The sequence below is a fragment of the Rhineura floridana genome, chromosome 4 (genome assembly GCF_030035675.1).
Source record: "Rhineura floridana isolate rRhiFlo1 chromosome 4, rRhiFlo1.hap2, whole genome shotgun sequence".
In the NCBI taxonomy this organism is placed as follows: Eukaryota; Metazoa; Chordata; class Lepidosauria; order Squamata; family Rhineuridae; genus Rhineura; species Rhineura floridana.
Genome location: NC_084483.1, coordinates 26,160,372 through 26,178,414, shown reverse-complemented (window position 1 = coordinate 26,178,414; position 18,043 = coordinate 26,160,372). Strand labels below are relative to the sequence as shown.

General features: G+C 40.4%; 1 protein-coding gene across 1 annotated transcript in view; it reads left to right on the top strand.

Moving 5' to 3' along the window:
• The first annotated feature begins 2,345 nt into the window (after window positions 1-2,345).
• Window positions 2,346-18,043, top strand: part of APOB (apolipoprotein B) — a 54,179-nt gene continuing 38,481 nt past the window's right edge. The window contains exons 1-8 of the mRNA XM_061622690.1: window positions 2,346-2,453; window positions 4,373-4,411; window positions 9,066-9,181; window positions 14,200-14,345; window positions 15,503-15,656; window positions 15,841-15,996; window positions 16,708-16,832; window positions 16,967-17,049. Of these exons, the coding sequence (XP_061478674.1) occupies window positions 2,399-2,453; window positions 4,373-4,411; window positions 9,066-9,181; window positions 14,200-14,345; window positions 15,503-15,656; window positions 15,841-15,996; window positions 16,708-16,832; window positions 16,967-17,049 (874 nt within the window). The 5' untranslated portion in view covers window positions 2,346-2,398. The remainder of the gene's footprint in view (window positions 2,454-4,372; window positions 4,412-9,065; window positions 9,182-14,199; window positions 14,346-15,502; window positions 15,657-15,840; window positions 15,997-16,707; window positions 16,833-16,966; window positions 17,050-18,043) is intronic.

Below are 18,043 nucleotides of genomic sequence, written 5' to 3'. Positions count from 1 at the left end.
AGGCTTTTTTTGCCTATTAGTGAATAGAGTTTAATGGTGATGACTGAATCCTGCAAATCCATCTTGTATCTTTCAGCTTGCCATGGAATCAGTAGACAAGGCAGTTACAGTTTTGGGCTCACATTTCCCCCTCCTTCCATCTTCCCTGATTGCCTACTGTGGCGAGTGTTGTAGAGCAGACAGCTGGGGGTGGGGGGATGGGAAGAGATGAAAGAAATGGGGAGGGAAATGGGGGAGATGCTGCGGTTGAATCTTCTTCCCATTCAGCAGTATATCTAAAAGGTTTTGGAGAATCTCCAGGCTGTGATATATTACAGAACCATAGATATGCAAGCATAGAGGCAGTGATCTCCATCTTAGCACAAAGTTGGAAGAAGTAGCTTCTGAAAAACAGGTCCTTTGGGGTGGGCTTCCCACAGTTGCAGTTTACATTTAGCCTTGCAAATGCCATGTCCTGTGCCTGCACAATTTGAATATTTTGATTACATCAGTCAGGGACCCTCTTCAGGATGGATAGGGGAGACTGCAGGGCCTCCTCCCCACTTCCCGCCCTAGGTTTCAATTTATATGTGATTGTTCCTTAGCCACAAAATCATAGTTCATGCTCTAAAATGGTTGAGACTGTGGCATCTTTTACTTTCCACTGCACATTACCCAGTGTCAATGAAATACTTACAAAAATGTCAAAGGTCAAAAATTGGCTTTATTTAGCAATAAAAGCATCAACGTGTCTCATCTGTTCAGCATAGAACCGAAATGCTGATACCTTTCAAGTCTTTCCAAAATCATGCAATTAATGCCTGGGTTGCAACCAATAAAAAACTAATCAACTGTTTATCCTTAGGAGCCTGGTTTTCATTCAAAATAGATTTAACTGAGCTAATTCTGGGGTTTTATGTACCACCCACTTTGTAAATTTTTCTATTTCTATTAACACCAGATCCCAAAATTCGATTGCCTATCTCTATTTCATTGTGGTATAGTAAAATTTGGCAACTACCAAGAACAGAGAAATTGATGCAGAAGCTGAAGATTGCAAAAGGACAAAAATACATTTGTCCCAGGGTGGTGGAGCTTTCTTATGTGCACCAGTGCAGTAGACAATAAAAACAAGGTTCCCAAGGCTTTTCAAAACATGGACTTTGTAAAGGTGACCAAACAATAATACCAACAGGTTATTTATTTGTATTTTTAAGCACAGGAAAACTTATTTTATATATGATGTACTTCTCTTACTCTCAGTTAATGTGTGATTTGAGTTGTTCTTAACTGTATTATCAATAAAAAGATTTTTTTTAAAAGAGTAGTAATGCTGATAAAGTTTCTTTTCCAGAACAATACATATTGGGTTGTATTCAAGTACATTCTACTCATAATAGACCCACTAAAATTAATGAACCTAAGTTAGTCATGTCTATTAACTTTAATAGGTCTACTCTGTGTAGGACTAGCATTGAATACAACCCTCTGTTTTCACTTTTCCAGGGAGTAGGGGAAAAGCAAAATTGATCTTGGGTTTCCCCACAGTCAGATATGTGAGTGTTCAGATCCTTTAACTTTGTTAGAAGAAATTCCAGTACCAGTTCAGATGCACACAGAGGCCGAACACACTGTTGAAAAAAAAGTGAACAAAACAGATATACGGCTGTGAGGACTGGTAAATTCCCAATGTTTTTTAAGTATGTATCATGACAAAATTTTCTCATGAAACTGTTAAAAGAAAGCTTTAGACTCTTGGAGATTTTGTGTCTTTATTTGTATTTTGGTTGATAGAGTGTTTCGATTCCTTAAATTGGATGCAAGATAATATGAGGTTACAACCAATCACGTTTCCTTTGGATAATATGAGATACTGTATATGCTCGTGTGTTGAATTAGGTCATATATGCAACAAGTCATATAATAGGGATCATGAAAAGTGTGATCTTTTGAAATATCGCAATGTATCTGCATTCCAGTCCTGTGCAAGGCTGGCACAGGGAATGGTGGTAGAAGGAGGAACAGAAGGAGGGGACAGGAAAGAGAAACATAGCAAGGACCAAAACCTCTAAAACACATTTTAGAACCCAAGAGAATGCTAAATACTGCACAGAATCTATGATAGCATATGATTGAACAGGGGACCCCAAAGGACTGTTTTGCCCATTCATGCCTTTTGCACACTTCTGCTGCCTGAACCAGCCAAGATGAGCCTTCTGTGACGCTTGCAAAGAGGATCCAGGACTCTAACCTTTGGACCTTTTGTAATTTGCTCTGAACTTTCTAAACCGTTTGGCTCAGCTGCTTTCCCAGGGACTATTTAAAAGCAGGTCCAAGTGGAGACGCTCAGTCTCTCTTTGACACTGGGTAGTAGAACAGGAGGAGAGGGCAGAGCAGCCCAAGGGTCCTGTTGCTCAACATGGGCCCCCCACAGCTCTGGCTGCTTCTGCTGCTCATCAGTGGTGCTTTGGCACGTAAGTAGCGACTCATCGTGGTGTGAGGGTTTTTTTGAGAAAATCCCTAGATATTGCATTAAATCAAGGAGTAGAAAGACTAATGATGAGATAGATGTTCCAATGGACTTTTATTGCATGTTGGTTCCATAAGGAATTGTTATCTATTGTTGAGAACTGACCTATGGAAATCTGTACACACATTGTGTTTTGTCTAGCTGCCTATGTAGCTGTTTACACCTCTAAGAAGGAGGTTGAGGTTTTGATTTGGTCAGCTCTGATATGACAGAATCAAACAGTTTATAGGATGGTGTTTGGTGGGTGACACAAATTCATGTCTGTTGAAAGATTCACTTATGCACTGTATTTATTAGATTTGTATCCTGTTGTTGTTGTTTTTACCAGAGTCTCCAAAGTAGTTTATTTCATTTTATTTTTATTTATTAAATTTACATCGCATCCTTCCAAAGGAGCCTAGGGTGGTTTATGACATTAATAAACAAATTAAATGGAAAGAAAGATGTGTTGGTCCTTAAAAAAATCCCATAATCCACATTTGGAAAATACCTTTATTTGGACCAACCAATATGTCACAAAATAATAAGCGCGTTTTCAAATTCTACAATTAAAAATTAAAACCATAGTGTAATTTATGCAGTAGAATATTTGCTGTAATGTGAAGTGATAATTTTGTTCCAAGGAGATCCACTGAGGGAGCGATCCTGTGTTCCTTTGGACCCTGTAGGACTTATTCCAGGATTAACATGCATAGGGCTGGGCTGTTAGGCTGCAGCAATTCCCACTAAACTCAGAGTAAACATGTTAAGGATCAGAATGTCAGTCGTAATAAACGTATTACCCATCTGTGGGTTTTGCCCACCTGTAGATTTTAAAGGGGCCCCCACCCCTTATGGACCAGCACTGCTATGTTTTTTTAAGTCCCACTTAAGTCAGTGGTTTCAAACAAATGTACCTGGGTTCAGGATTGCAGCCTGACATCTTAATCCCGACCCAAGCACATTTACTCCAGATGAAACTTCCATAGATTTCAATACACCTTGCTTCTCTAAGTAAGGCTGCAATCCTATGATCACTCAGTGTGTGTGTGCACCCCATATTGTGCTCAAATGTGCTTCTGAGCAGACATTTACAGGATTGTGCTGTCAGCATGCTTCAAATTGGGATGTAAGTTTGCTTCAGTAGTCATATTGTTTGGAGAAAAATATACTTCATACAGTTGCCTCTGAATTCAGTTTCCTTTTGTGCCTGATGGTCCTGGATTCTTCACAGAGTGGGACTGCAAGGAATACCTTTGCATCCACCTGCTGAAGAGAATAGCAGTTTAGCAGGATCAGCTTCTCCACTGGACTTTAAAATGTCAAACTGATGCTCTGTGTAACTCATCGGCTTCCCTGGAATAACAATGTGGATTCATCAGCTACTCGATATACATATTATGCAACATAAATGGATCCTTTTAACATTTCAGGCAGAAAAGCATATGGTAAATCACATACTACTATTTATCACAGCAAAACATTATTTGAAGAGAAAGACTATTTTAGCAACACTTACGCTTTCAAAGCAGACATTTTATAACTAGCCTGAAGCAGACTGTAGATTTTGATGGAAAACAGATATCAGCTAAGATGATTTGCAATAAATTCATTTACCAATCAAGCAATTCTTGAAGGTCTGTATTTTTCTGATTCAAGCATTATCATTCACTAGCACAAGAGATTGGTCGCTTGCTAGCAAGGACAAAAATCAGAATCAAAGCAGCCTTATCATTCAATCCACAACCTGCTTGAGTGAACGTTTCTGCTCAAGTGGATCACTAATAAACAGTATGTTTGCAAGGAAACTGTACTGTATTTTGCTAGTATAGTATTTAATTGGAACTGTAGTTGTCCTTCATTTCATTTCAATTTATTTTACAGAACATGATGGGTCTGAAAATTCAAATCCAGGCTGTTCAAGTAAGCTGTTTTTATCTGGTCTTTTATGCTTTTTCTGATTTCTTAAAACAACTTTTCATTGAATTCTTGGTTTTAGATTTCATAGGATGGATACAGGCATGCATAACCGAGTTCTGAGTAGCAAGCCCACTCAGGGAGTGTGTTTGTGAGCAGAAGCCATCCTTGTACACTCCTTATTGACTGGCAAGTGATGATGGCAGCTGCTGGCATCCTCTCTACTCCCTAAAGCAGTCTTTCAAGCTTCAAAAAATTGATGGGGGGGTTGCAGGGGGGAGGGGGAAATGGCAAATACGCAGAAAATTGAATAAATGTGCATGTTCTGCATCAAAACTGAAAAGCTTGGCAGCCTAGCTGAAACATGGGAGGAGAGCCAATAGAAACTATTGAATTAGTATTTTTGATTTGCTGGCTGTTGAATCTGCCAAACACATTGTGAACCTGGGGGAGGGGAGAGCGGGGGGGACACTTCATGAACATCTGTATGCATTTCTGCTCCCTTCCTACAAAATCGAAGTTGCTAATGTGGTGCCCACAGGTGCACACACCCTCTGAGGTTTTACCTGGCTCCTGCAGGGCCCCCTCCCCCTGCTGAAGTTAGATGCATTCTACTGTAGCCAATAAAATAGGCTGTGGCCTGTGCTTGGGTGTGGGTGGGTGCCTACAACAGTTTCTCCACTTTGCAAATGTGTCCATGGGAAAACATTGGTGACTAAATGATAGCTAATGTTATGGCATCCTCACTCAAGCACAACACTTTTGCATGCAGAACCCATAAAGGAAAAATGTAGCTTCCTGTGTGGTTGTGAAATGCAGTGGTTTCGGTTCTTCTGATATTCAAAGATGGGTGCACCTTACCTTTCATTGCTCTTTGTTAGCTAACTTTTCAAAGTTATTTGATTTTTGTGTGAGCGTGTGGGAGGGAAACCAGAGAAATTTCAGTATATCTATTTCATCAGAGTTGCAAGTGACTGAACTCTGTCTGCTTCTTAGCTAGTGTTACCCTCAAATATCTGTCTGTGTACCTATATGTATACATTAGTGAATGTCTGAAATGTGGTATATTTTTGACCATATATGAATGCTACTGGAGGTCGCTGATTCATAAGGCCGCCATAAGTCGTGATCGACTTGAAGGCGCATAACAACAAATATGAATGCCATTAATTTTGAATGCCTGACACTCAGTGAATGTTGACATTAACCTACTTTTGACTGTCACCATTTGTGCATGTCCAAAATCACATGTGAATGTCTACATGCATCTAATTGCAGACATTCCATATAAAATATATAAAGTTTCAGCTTAAAAATAAATTACTGGTGGGGGTCATTACAATGACAGAGTCAAGGATCAGGAAGTGTTTATGAACAACCTTTGTAAAGTACCTTGTTTGTCTTGGACTGCTTGTCTGGATACATGATGTTCATCTTGAGGGTCAAAGTATCTGATGAGTTGGTGTTTTGTTCTCTGTCCCTTGATAAGCTGCCTTCCTAATACAGTGCTTTAGCACCATCTACAGACAATCACAATTAAGGCAGCAATCATAATCCCACTTACTGGGAGTGAGCCCCTTTGAATTCAATACTCGGAAATAAGTAGACAAGGTTGGGTTTGCAGCCTAACTCACTTTTTCAGCCCAATTCAGAGAAATGTTATGCATGTTGCTGCATTTCTCAGTTTTATCTTGCTTTGTATATGTGCCTTTGTAAAAATACAATTTTACAGGTGTTAACTCTAATTTTACTCATAGGAATTAAGTAGACTAAGGCTGCGTACATACCATACGTTTAAAGCACACATACACCCAGAATCCTGGGAACTGTAGTTTTAGCTTGGGGGGTAAAGTACAGTTCCCAGGATTCTTTGAGGGGATGTATGGTGTGTACACTTCTCAGCTGGGTATAAGGATGGTGTAGAATATTCGCAAAATCAGATTTGGTGTTGAATTCTGGGATAATCCACAAGTTTGTCTCATCGTCAAACAGGCTCCCACTCTTGCGTGCATTTGTGGCTGTTAGCACCGCCATAATTTTTTTTAAAAATCTGTGGTGAGAATTACGTAATTATTTTTGTAATCTGGTACTGCTGTATACATTACGTAAATAAATAGCAGCATAAGGAATAATGGAGAAATAATGTAATTTTTTGGAAAAAATAACCCAAAGAAAGGGAGAACCATGAATCGCGATAACTAGCGGAACACAATTTATAGCACATAGGAATTGGCAGCCCATTTGACAAATTAAAAAACAGAACGGAATCAGATAACGAACCCCATCGTTCATTGTGGGTAGCACAATGATACAGTGTGTATAGAAAAATGTTGTCTTGTAGGTGTAGAAAGCAAGATGTACGGTCATCCCATTGGAGCAAGTGGATTTCTATGGAATTAGATATGTTTAAGTACTGGTTTAGTGACTGAAACACCAGTACTGATGCATTGATTGGTCTCACTTAGTTATGCATATGTACTAAGTGGATTGTCAATAGAGGCCTTGAACCAGAGATCATCTTGCTTAGCAGTGGACTACATGCTAGTTGGTATAAGCAAGAATCTATTCAGATGAACTAATGTTTGGAACTGTCAACTCTCCTCACTTGCTACTGGGGGAGTTTCAACCCAATGGTGGAGCTGCACTCTTAGAACTCAGTGCTGTCTTTTCAATGGTGTGTATATGCAGTAAACGTCCTGTGTCTGCAGGTCTGGGTGGAGTAGGTATTCTATTTCCTACTCTTCTTGCTCAGAGCTCTTTGCTCATGTGAAACCACATATAAGAGATTGCTCCGGTCCTGCTTGTGGGCTTCCCAAAGGCATCTGGTTAGCCATTTTGAGAACAGGATGCTGGACTAGATGGGCCATTAGCCTGATCTAGCAGCCAGGCTCTTCTTCTGTTCTTAATGCCCAGATTTGTTTGTTTTCACACAAAGATCTCCCATGCTTGTACTGTACTGGTACTGTTTCATATTATGTTAGCCTATTAATCATTTAAAACAGTGTACATTACCAAAGAGATCCTTTAACTTTTCTGTTCTCATCCCTTTATAGTCATTGTTAAATAACAGTCTTATTGTTGATTGAATTTAGTCAGGTTTCCACCTTTCAGTTTACTTATAGGGAAAGAAGGGTCACATTAAAAGTTGTGAAGAACATAGAGGAGTAGTTTGAAATGTATTTGTGGATTATGCAGTGTAGTGTCTGTAGTGCTGAGGATGGGTGTATGAAACAGTTCAAACCTCCACTGGCACCTAATTCACACCTTACACAAAAGTTGTGCTTTACCACCTATTACACATAGAATAATGTACATTTTCACAATGTGCATCATAGAGCAACAATTGGTTGCAGCTCTTCAGCATATAATCACTGTGTGGTTCCCATCCACACTATATAAACAGGAATAGGCAGGAAAAATGACTGCGTTTATGAACCTGGGTCTATCCAGTTCTAATCTGATACAGCAACCACTACACCATACTGTTTGCTTTGCAACTATTTTTTAGCCTAACCTCCCTTAAAAGGTTGCTGTGAGGACAAAGGAGACAAGAACAGTTAAGCAGGTTATGCGGTGATGGAAATGCTAATAACACTAATACTACTGATAATGTTGCTTTTAAAAATGTTGTTTCTCTGCCATATACTTTAGATTATGGACAATCAATCATTTAAAATACTTTCCCATCACTCCTCATCAAGGCCGGATTAAGGTGGTTAGGAGCCCTGGTGCTGTTCCCCAGACAGAAAAAACCCCAAAGCATTTTTACTCCAAAATGCCAAAAAAAGGCTTCCAGAGTGGCTTATAAAAGATCAGTAATAAGAGAAATCATAATCAATAATAAAACCTTAAATGTTTTAAAAATCAGCCATCTCTTTTCCACAATTTATCACCACTGTCACCTTGCATAGAAGTGAAACACAAACGTCAACATGCAAAATCTAATCCTGTTCAAATTAAATTTAGCCAAATTCTTAACTCGTTAACTTTTTTCACACAGAATACTATACATCACTCCAAACTTTATCCTCATTCATTAGATTGCTTTGGGGGGGGGTTGGGGTGATCACTAAGGCATTTAGAATAAATAAGGCTGCACGTTAATTACCAACGTACATACTGTTTTCTGACCTGACTGCTGCTGGGCCTGAGCAAACTACAGAGATAGACTAGGAAACAGAAACCCAGGGATTTCTGTATCCTGGTGTTGAAACAACTGACTTGTCAATCACAGCTCTGGCTTCACTCATTGACTAAAAACAGTGAAAAGGCACGGAAAGCAAGGTTGGCTCATCTGTCTGCATATTTCACTTCCTAACGTCCTTAATATAAGGCTGATTTACTTACTTTTTTAAAAAATGAAAGCTCAGAGTCTGGGCCCTTTTGCAGGCAGGGCCCTGGTGCAATTGCTCCTGTTGCACAATGGATAATCCAGCCTTGCTCCTAATAATTGATTGTATCCTGTCTTTTCACTCACACTTATTTAACTAATTTATAACAAAATTTGAAGTATCTATCTCTCAGAATTCCTTACAATTTCCTCATTCAAGTTTCTGGCTGCAGTCCAGAGGACCCTGAGTATAAAAGAAAATACCACAGTGATCAACATAAATGTATGTGAAAATTAATACAAGCCTACTTCCTCGTTTATGCCTTGTAGGAGATGCAACCAGATTTAAGCACCTCAGAAAATATGTCTATAAATATGAAACAGAAACAACAAGTGGAGTAACAGGAACAGCTGACTCGCATACTGGCTCCAAGCTTCAATGCAAGGTAAGAAAGAAGAAAAAACAAGGCCAATTTGGATGAAATGTTTACCAAAGATACATGAACAATAATTTATTATACCATCATCCCTTGAGTAAAGTACAAAAAAACAGTAACGTGGTGAGTAGAGAGTTAATATTTGGAGGTGGGAAGGTGGCTGATTGCAATTAGAGGCTCTAGGCCTCAACTGTGTTTTTAATTTAAAATGAACATATTGCATTCTTTCATAACAAGCTGTATCCATTCTTGGTGGAAGCCAGAGAACACCTCTGAACCCTTTCACTGTTTATTTCCCTGACCCCAGTCACTTGAATACATTGCTTCTAACGTCAGCATCACACATACATTTGCACTTTTCCATCATTTGGGAATCAGAAGAGTCGATTGTGCATTTGATTTGGAGTGTAACCTATTCCTGCTTATTTGCCGGTTTTCTGCCATTGGTGTTGACAAAGCATAGTCACTCACCCTAAACTCCAGCCAGTATGCATGTGAAAAGATGCCTTATTGGCTCTGACACACTTCGCTCCTGGCTTTAATGAAAGTCCAGAGTTCCTTGGTTGCATAAAAGTCCAGACTTGCAGAAAATTTACACAGGGCATAAAAGTAAATAAAATCCAGTTTCCATGTGTTGCATAGATCCCTATGCTGCATATAGATTCCTATAAGGATCTATATTAAGGTTTCTTCCACTGGCATGAATCCAAATATGTTGTCAACAGAAATATAATTGTCAGATAACTTAATTCAGGGTTACTTTGTTGAAGAAAATGGGGATAATCTGGTTTATAGCCAGAGACTCCATCTTATTTGTGAATTATAACCGCAAATATCACTCAAGGGCAGGTTCTTGTGCCTAATTAATGGGTTTTATTTAACAAGCCTTTTAGAGAATTTCTCACAAGGTGGCAAACAATAACATCAAGTTTAATTCATTAATTAAACTAATAAATAATTAATATCCTGCACCTTCAACATAACTTTATGTTCCTAGGGTGGCTAACAGAGTAATAAGAGCTAAAATATATATAAATAGTAGTAGTAATAATAGTCATACTACAAGTTGACTTACAAATTAAAACAACAAGCCAAAACAGCAACAGGTCATCTAAACAGACAACAAAAACAAAGTGTTCTAACTTAAATATGCTTACAATAGCAGTTCTTAAAAGCCTGGGTAAACAGAAATGTTTCTGTTTGCTGCTAAATGTTAGTAACAAGGTGTCCATGTGTGCCTCTTTGGAGAGAGCATTCCAAAGGTCAGGAGCCACCACAGAAAAGGCTCTCTCCCTTGCACCATGTTAACAATAGTGGCCAGGGGGTTTGCTGCCCTCAGGCTTAATTTTACACTGTGCCAATACCATCTGAATTACAGCAATCATGTAGGAAGTTCCCACATCATCTCTGCATCTCACTGGAGACTGGCAGTGTTGATGTGGAATCTTCCTTCCCTCATAATCTGCCCAACTGATTCCAGAGAAACCAGCAGACAAGCATGTACTTTCTCCTACATCCCATAGTGCACTGAAAATCCTCACCTGAGTTTTGCATCTTTACAAAAAATTCAGGTGAGATAAGTATGAGATGGTGACATAGAAAGCAAGAGAGCCTTCATCTACCTTTTAACCCACTAATTACACATGTTCCATATTCAATTATCCGGAACAGCATGCCAGAATTACATCCCTGAATTACAGCAGTTTATCTTATTGGCCCAATGCAGACATTAACATGCCTGCTTCCTGATCAGAGTTGTCATGTGGACTTGGGCCTTCCGTTTTCCTCCTGCTCTCACCTTCCTGCATCAATGTCTATATACCAACGCGCGGAGCTTGGGAAACAAGCAAGGGGAGCTTGAAGTCTTAGTGCATCAAGGCAAATATGACTTCATAGGGATAACAGAGACTTGGTGGGATGACTCCCGTGATTGGAATATAGCCATTCAAGGATATAAACTCTACAGAAAGAATAGAAGCAACAGAAAAGGAGGGGGAGTAGCGTTATACGTCAAAGACAAATACACCTCTATGGAAATCCAAGAGAGCAAACAAAATGGTCCGGTAGAGACCATTTGGGTAAAAATAAATGGAGAAACAAATAAAACCGACACGGTAGTAGGTGTCTACTACAGACCCCCTGGCCAAGAAGAGGTGGTAGACGAGACCTTTCTCAAACAAATCTCTGAAATCTCAAGGATGCAAGAAGTAGTAGCGATGGGGAACTTCAACTACCCGGATATCTGCTGGGAGACAAACTCTGCGAAGCACAAAGCCTCCAACAAATTCCTGATGGGCCTTGCTGATAATTTCCTCTTGCAAAAAGTAGAAGAAGGGACAAGGGGATCAGCAATTCTGGACCTGATCTTACCTAACACGGACGAATTGGTCACGGGAATTAAAGCGGTCGGTACCTTGGGGGAAAGTGACCACGTAATGCTGGAATTCGTGATTCTGGGGAAAGCCAAAGAAGAAGATAGTCAAACATGGACCTTGGATTTCAGGAAAGCCAATTTTAGCAAGCTCAGGGAAATGATGGGTAGGATCCCGTGGCTAGATAGACTAAAGAAAAAAGGAGCCCAAGAAGCGTGGGAGTTCATGAAGAAGGTATTACAAAAAGCGCAATCTCAAACAATTCCAAAGAGGAAGAAAAACGGAAGACATCGGAAAAAGCCAATGTGGCTATACGGAAGTCTGGTGGAGGAGGTAAAAGTAAAAAAGAGCATGTATAAAGAATGGAAGGAAGGACGCATCACCAAGGAAGAGTACCGACGAGCGGCTCGGGCTTGCAGGAATAGCGCAAGGAAAGCTAAAACCCAGAATGAGCTGAGGCTGGCGAGGAAAGCGAGGAACAACAAAAAGGGGTTTTTCAGATATGTTCGAAGCAAGAGAAAGACCAAGGAAACAGTGGGACTGCTGCTCAATGAGGATGGCAAAATGTTGACAGATAACGAGGAAAAGGCAGAACTGCTCAACACCTATTTTGCCTCCGTTTTCTCCCAAAAAGGGAACAGTGTGCAACCTTGCATCGGTAGCAATCTCAGTAAGGGGTCGGGATTGCAGTTCGAGATTGATAAGGAGATAGTCAGGAAATACCTAGTTAACCTAAATGAGTTAAAATCTCCAGGGCCTGATGAACTGCATCCCAGAGTATTGAAGGAACTAGCGGATGTACTCTCGGAACCTCTTGCCATCATCTTTGAGAAATCCTGGAGAACGGGAGAGGTGCCAGAGGATTGGAGACGGGCAAACGTCGTCCCACTCTTTAAAAAGGGTAAAAAGGAAGATCCGGGGAATTACAGGCCGGTCAGTCTGACTTCAATACCGGGAAAGATATTAGAACGGATAATAAAAGAGTCCATTGGCAGCTATCTAGATGACAATGCTGTGATTAGAAGGAGCCAGCATGGGTTTGTCAAGAATAAATCCTGTCAAACAAATGTCATCTCTTTTTTTGATCGGGTCACTAGCTTAGTAGATGGTGGAAATGCTGTAGATGTCATCTATCTAGATTTCAGCAAAGTGTTTGACAAAGTCCCCCACGACCTTTTGATTAGCAAACTCGTCAAATGCGGACTACATGGAAATACTGTCAGGTGGATTCACAACTGGTTGGAAAACCATACTCAAAGAGTGGTCGTCGGTGGCTCTGCTTCAGACTGGAAAGAGGTTTCGAATGGAGTGCCACAGGGTTCTGTCCTGGGGCCGATACTCTTCAACATTTTTATCATTGACTTAGATGACAGGGTGGAGGGAAGCCTTATGAAGTTTGCGGATGATACGAAACTGGGAGGGATAGCTAACACAATGGAAGACAGGAATAAAATCCAAAGGGACCTGGATAGACTAGAAGATTTGGTTGAAATTAATAAAATGACATTCAATAAAGACAAATGCAGGATTCTGCATTTAGGCCACAAAAACAAAATGCATGGGTACAGGATGGGAAATACCCGGCTTAGCAGTAGTGCGTGTGAGAAGGACCTTGGAATTGTAGTGGATCGCAAGTTGAACATGACCCAGCAGTGTGATGCTGCGGCAAAAAAGGCAAACACGGTTTTGGGCTGCATAAACAGAGCTATAGTTTCCAGGTCGAGGGAAGTAATAGTCCCACTATATTCTGCATTAGTCAGGCCTCATCTGGAATACTGTGTTCAGTTCTGGGCGCCTCATTTTAGGAAAGATATAGACAAGTTGGAGCGGGTTCAGAGGAGGGCGACGAGGATGATAGCTGGTATGGAGAACAAGTCTTATGAGGAAAGGTTGAAGGAACTTGGCATGTTCAGTCTGGTGAAGAGAAGGCTGAGGGGTGACATGATTGCACTCTTTAAGTACCTGAAGGGCTGTCACCTAGAGGAGGGTACAGATTTGTTCACTGCTGCCCCAGAGGGTGGGACTAGGTCTAATGGTTTTAAGTTGCAGGAGCGTAGATTCAGATTGGACATTAGAAGGAACTTCTTGACAGTAAGGGCAGTTCGGCAATGGAACCGACTGCCTAGGGAGGTGGTGGGATCCCCTTCGCTGGATGTCTTCAAGCAGAGGCTGGACAGCTATCTGCGGGAGATGCTCTAGCTGTGGTCTTCCTGCTGTGAGCAGGGGGTTGGACTCGATGGCCTACAAGGCCCCTTCCAACTCTATGATTCTATGATTCTAATTTCACCCCCTCTTTTCACAGTGGCTAATCATGGTGCAATGTTAACATCTGCACCATAGTTAGTGTTAACCATGGCTGGCTTCGTACCAGATTCTGCACAATTTATTAGAAACAGATTTGCAGGCTCTGGTTTGAACTAACTACGCTGGTGTTAAGGCTGGTGTTAATGTTGGCGCAGATATTAGCACAGCACCATAGTTAAACCCAAAAAGGAAAGAAAGAGGGAATCTACATAATGGAAGGGACAAATAACACTCACCTGTGAGGTGGTCTATTCCATACTATGGTTATGAGAATGAGAACTTGATGCTGTGGTTAATAGATCCCCTCACTCTGCATTTAATTTTATTTAATTTGTACTCTTTTTGTTCCAGGTTGAGCTGGAAGTCCCACAGCTATGCAATTTCATCCTAAAGACAAGCCGGTGTAGCCTCCAAGAGGTTTCTGGAATTGACCCTGAGGGAAAGGCTTTGTTGAGGAAGTCCAGGAACTCAGATGATTTTGCTGCTGACATGTCCCAGTAAGGAAAATAAATGATATTCCATGAGTCAGAAGAACATAAGAAAAGCCCTGCTGGATCAGGCCAAAGGCCCATCGAATCCAGCATCCTATTCCCACAGGGGCCAACCTGAGAAGCCCACAAGCAGGACACGAGCACGACAGAGCTCTCCTCACTTGTTATCCCCAGAAAACGGGTGTTCCAAGTCCTAAGTAAAATGATCTTTTGATTTTTGCCATCTGTAAAGAATAGCAGATGCAGAGCAGCAGTGTCTCAAAGACATAACTAGAGTTAATTTTACAATACACAAGATTCTAAATGCTCACCTGTTAGCAGTCTCTTTTTATTATTTTTTGGACATTGCAATGGAGCATATGCCAGTTCTAAGCTGGGCATGTTGCTGTAGTGATAAGGGTGTTCAGACATTGACTATCAGGCAGTAACATCATATATATTAACAGTGAACTGAGAAGCTGATTTCTGATGGCTATATAACCAAACCGAGCCACTGAGAAGCAAGACACCAATAACAACTAGGGATGTGCTTGAATTTTGCAAAATTTGAATTTGACACCAGTTTTCCTATTTATTCACCTTTTTTGTCCTCGTGTGGCTTTTTTTGTTTTTGTCTTCCACTGCTGAAGTCAATTCCCCCCCCAAATATCAATATTAATGTTATCAATATCGATATTTATATTTTGAGGGAAATATTGATATTTTAAAAAAAATCTATGAAAAATGATAATTTAAAAAATAACAGTTAGTATTGATATTTTTGTGAAAAACCGAGTCTGTGTTTATCACAAATAGCGAACATGGATTCCTTACTAAGTGGTACTGGAAGGATGTTCAAAGGAGCAAAAATCGAACAGGCACCAAAATGTAGATCTCATCCCTAATATCAGCGTGCTCAATGGAATCCCAAAGTTTGCAGGAGTAGAAAAAAATGTTTAGGAAAAAACTCTAATGGGGCAAAAACCACTCCACAACAGAAAAAAGTACTGAGCGTGCTCAGTGGCCTTATAATGCTGGATGTTGGGGGGGCAGCAAGAAGAAAACTGGAGAAGAAAAGAAATGAATAGTGTCCTGCAAGAAGGCATTGCTGGAATACTGAACAGGAGCACTCCACACTGCAACATTTTAATCCCATAAATATCGTATTTATTTGTTTTGCACAGGTATGAGCTGAAATTCAGTATTCAGGATGGAAAGAACGTCCAGCTGTATCCCGAGGACAATGAACCAACACATATACTCAACATCAAGAGAGGAATCATCTCTGCTCTTATAGTGCCAATGGAGACAGAAGACAACTCCCAGACAGTTTCCTTGGTAAGTTGTGTAGTTGTCAATCATCTCATTTTCCTTTAGTGACCTATAGCTGAGTGACCAAGACAAAGTACCCACACCCAATGAGAAAGCCAGCCTTGGATCATAATCAGAGAGATCTTTTAGCTAGACTTCTATTGATTTTGGAGGCACCGACAACAGCTGGTTTTTTTTTCTCTGCTTCTAGGATACCGTGTATGGAAAATGTGACAGCAAGATTGAAATAAAAAACAGGAAAAGCAACGTTGCTGCAGACATTGCAATCAGAAGAAATCTGAAATCATGTGATAACTTCAACCCCATCAGAAATTATGTCAACCCACTTGCCCTCATTAAAAGCTTGGTAAGGAGCATGAAATGGGAATTAGATTATCACGTAATTCCGAGACAACCAGCTTTCAGATATCATCATCACAGGCAAAGCTTATCTTCCACTTATACTCTGATAAAGTTGGTTTCTGGAATGGTGAAACAACCTTATTTTGACAACCGTGATTCACAATGTGATATGCAAGCTTTTAAGTTACTCAGAACTCTTCTTCGGGTTGGGTATTAAATTAAAAAGAAAAAGGGGGGATTCTGGTATGATATTAAGTACACTCTGTAGGTTGCTTTATTCTTAGGATGGTAATGGAGAAGCCCCTTTGCAAACAAATTAGGTGACACCTGAGCCTTGTGCAGAAAACCTCAGGTGAAACTGAGGCATGATGGGGGCAGGGGAAGAGAAAAAATAGAGGCCCACCCTTTGGAAATACAAAATCCAGCCACTCTCTGATTCTTTCCCTGGAATTAGATTCTGGAATTAAAGATACCTAGCCATTTGTAAAGTGTTAACTTCCTACAGTGTACATGTAACTACTTGGCAAGCTAGTCATCTGTACTGCCAAGCAGGGAAGAACATTTTACCACATTTCTGCACATGATCCAAAATACAGGAGAGCAGGTGAGTGGTTAGTCCCTCTCGCCACTTGGCAGGCAATACAGGTGACCATGCAGCCAAACAAATGACTGCAGAATTTTTTATTTCATTTGTGCCAACGATCATGTTTTACAGAATGCACCACTATCTACCCTGATAAGCAGCAACCAGCATTGTCAGTACAGTATCAACACACTGGAAAAGCATGTAGTTGAAGCAGTCTGCACTGAAGAACATTTGTTTCTACCTTCATCATATAAGTAGGTTGCATGCTGTGTATCTGGACCCCTTTCTGATTAGGGTTATAGCCATGGTTGAAATTAACACATTGTATACAGCTTTGTATTTTGACTATGCATTAAAAATATGTTTTTCCTCCCCTGTTGCTAACTAGACAGAAGTATGGCATGACGGCCAAAGTCAAACAGTTTCTGAAATTTGAAGGAACCCCCAATATCAACAACAGAGACATGGATGGTAAGGTTTTAAGGAATTGTACTCAAGCTTGATCTGTTTCCTAGGGGGCATATGTAATACAAGGAATGTAAGTATGTTGTACAAAGGGGAGAAGAGCTGATCTTGCACCTAATTCCTAGAAGGAATGAAGGAAGAGTTAAAATGCACAAATGCAAACAAGTGACTAAGCATTGGCTAAGTGTAATTTCCTAATATTTTAGACCCTAGAAAGGAAATGGGGAAAATAGTCACTAGATCCACTGGAGACAAAAGGAGGATTTTTTATGTCAATCCAATGCTGCACAAAGAGGGAGTGTGAGCGATTCAGACTTTCTGTGTTGGTGCTGAAGAGCCTTGTGTGAAAGATACATGTTCCTGAGCTCATGTCTTTTTTAAAAACCTAAACCTATCAGGATTGGGAAAGTGTGTTTGCATACTAGTGGTAATATGAATGAATGGATACCTTACAAATCAGGTGGAGACTGGCCAATGTGAAAAGCCAATCAGGAAACTTCAAGCTAACATTTCCTATAAGACTGGTGTGAAGCGCTGGGCTCCTGCTGGGAGGAAGGGCGGGATATAAATCAAATAATAATAATAATAATAACAACAACAAGAACAATAATAGTTAGGGGGGACAGAATTTCTACTTGACACTTTGTCACAAGGCTAATAAGGATTTTTTTATTGGGGAGTGAACTGGGCTTGCTGTGTCACAACATGAGAGTTTGAGCACATAGAAAATGAATGGTAGTAATGTAACACTGGCCACTGTGACCAATATGAGTCGATTTTATCACAGAGACACTGCGGGACTTTAAGAATGAATCAATTATGCAATAATGATCATCAAAAGATGGTGTTGGGTTGTATCCAATGGTGACTTTTTTGTCAGCAGAAAACAGCTGCACTGACAGAAGGCAGGGCACCTAATTTTCACCAGTTGTCCCTACCTACTGCCCTCTGTGCCCTATCCCATACTATCCAGAGGGTCCCCCAACTGTCAAAAGTGGCT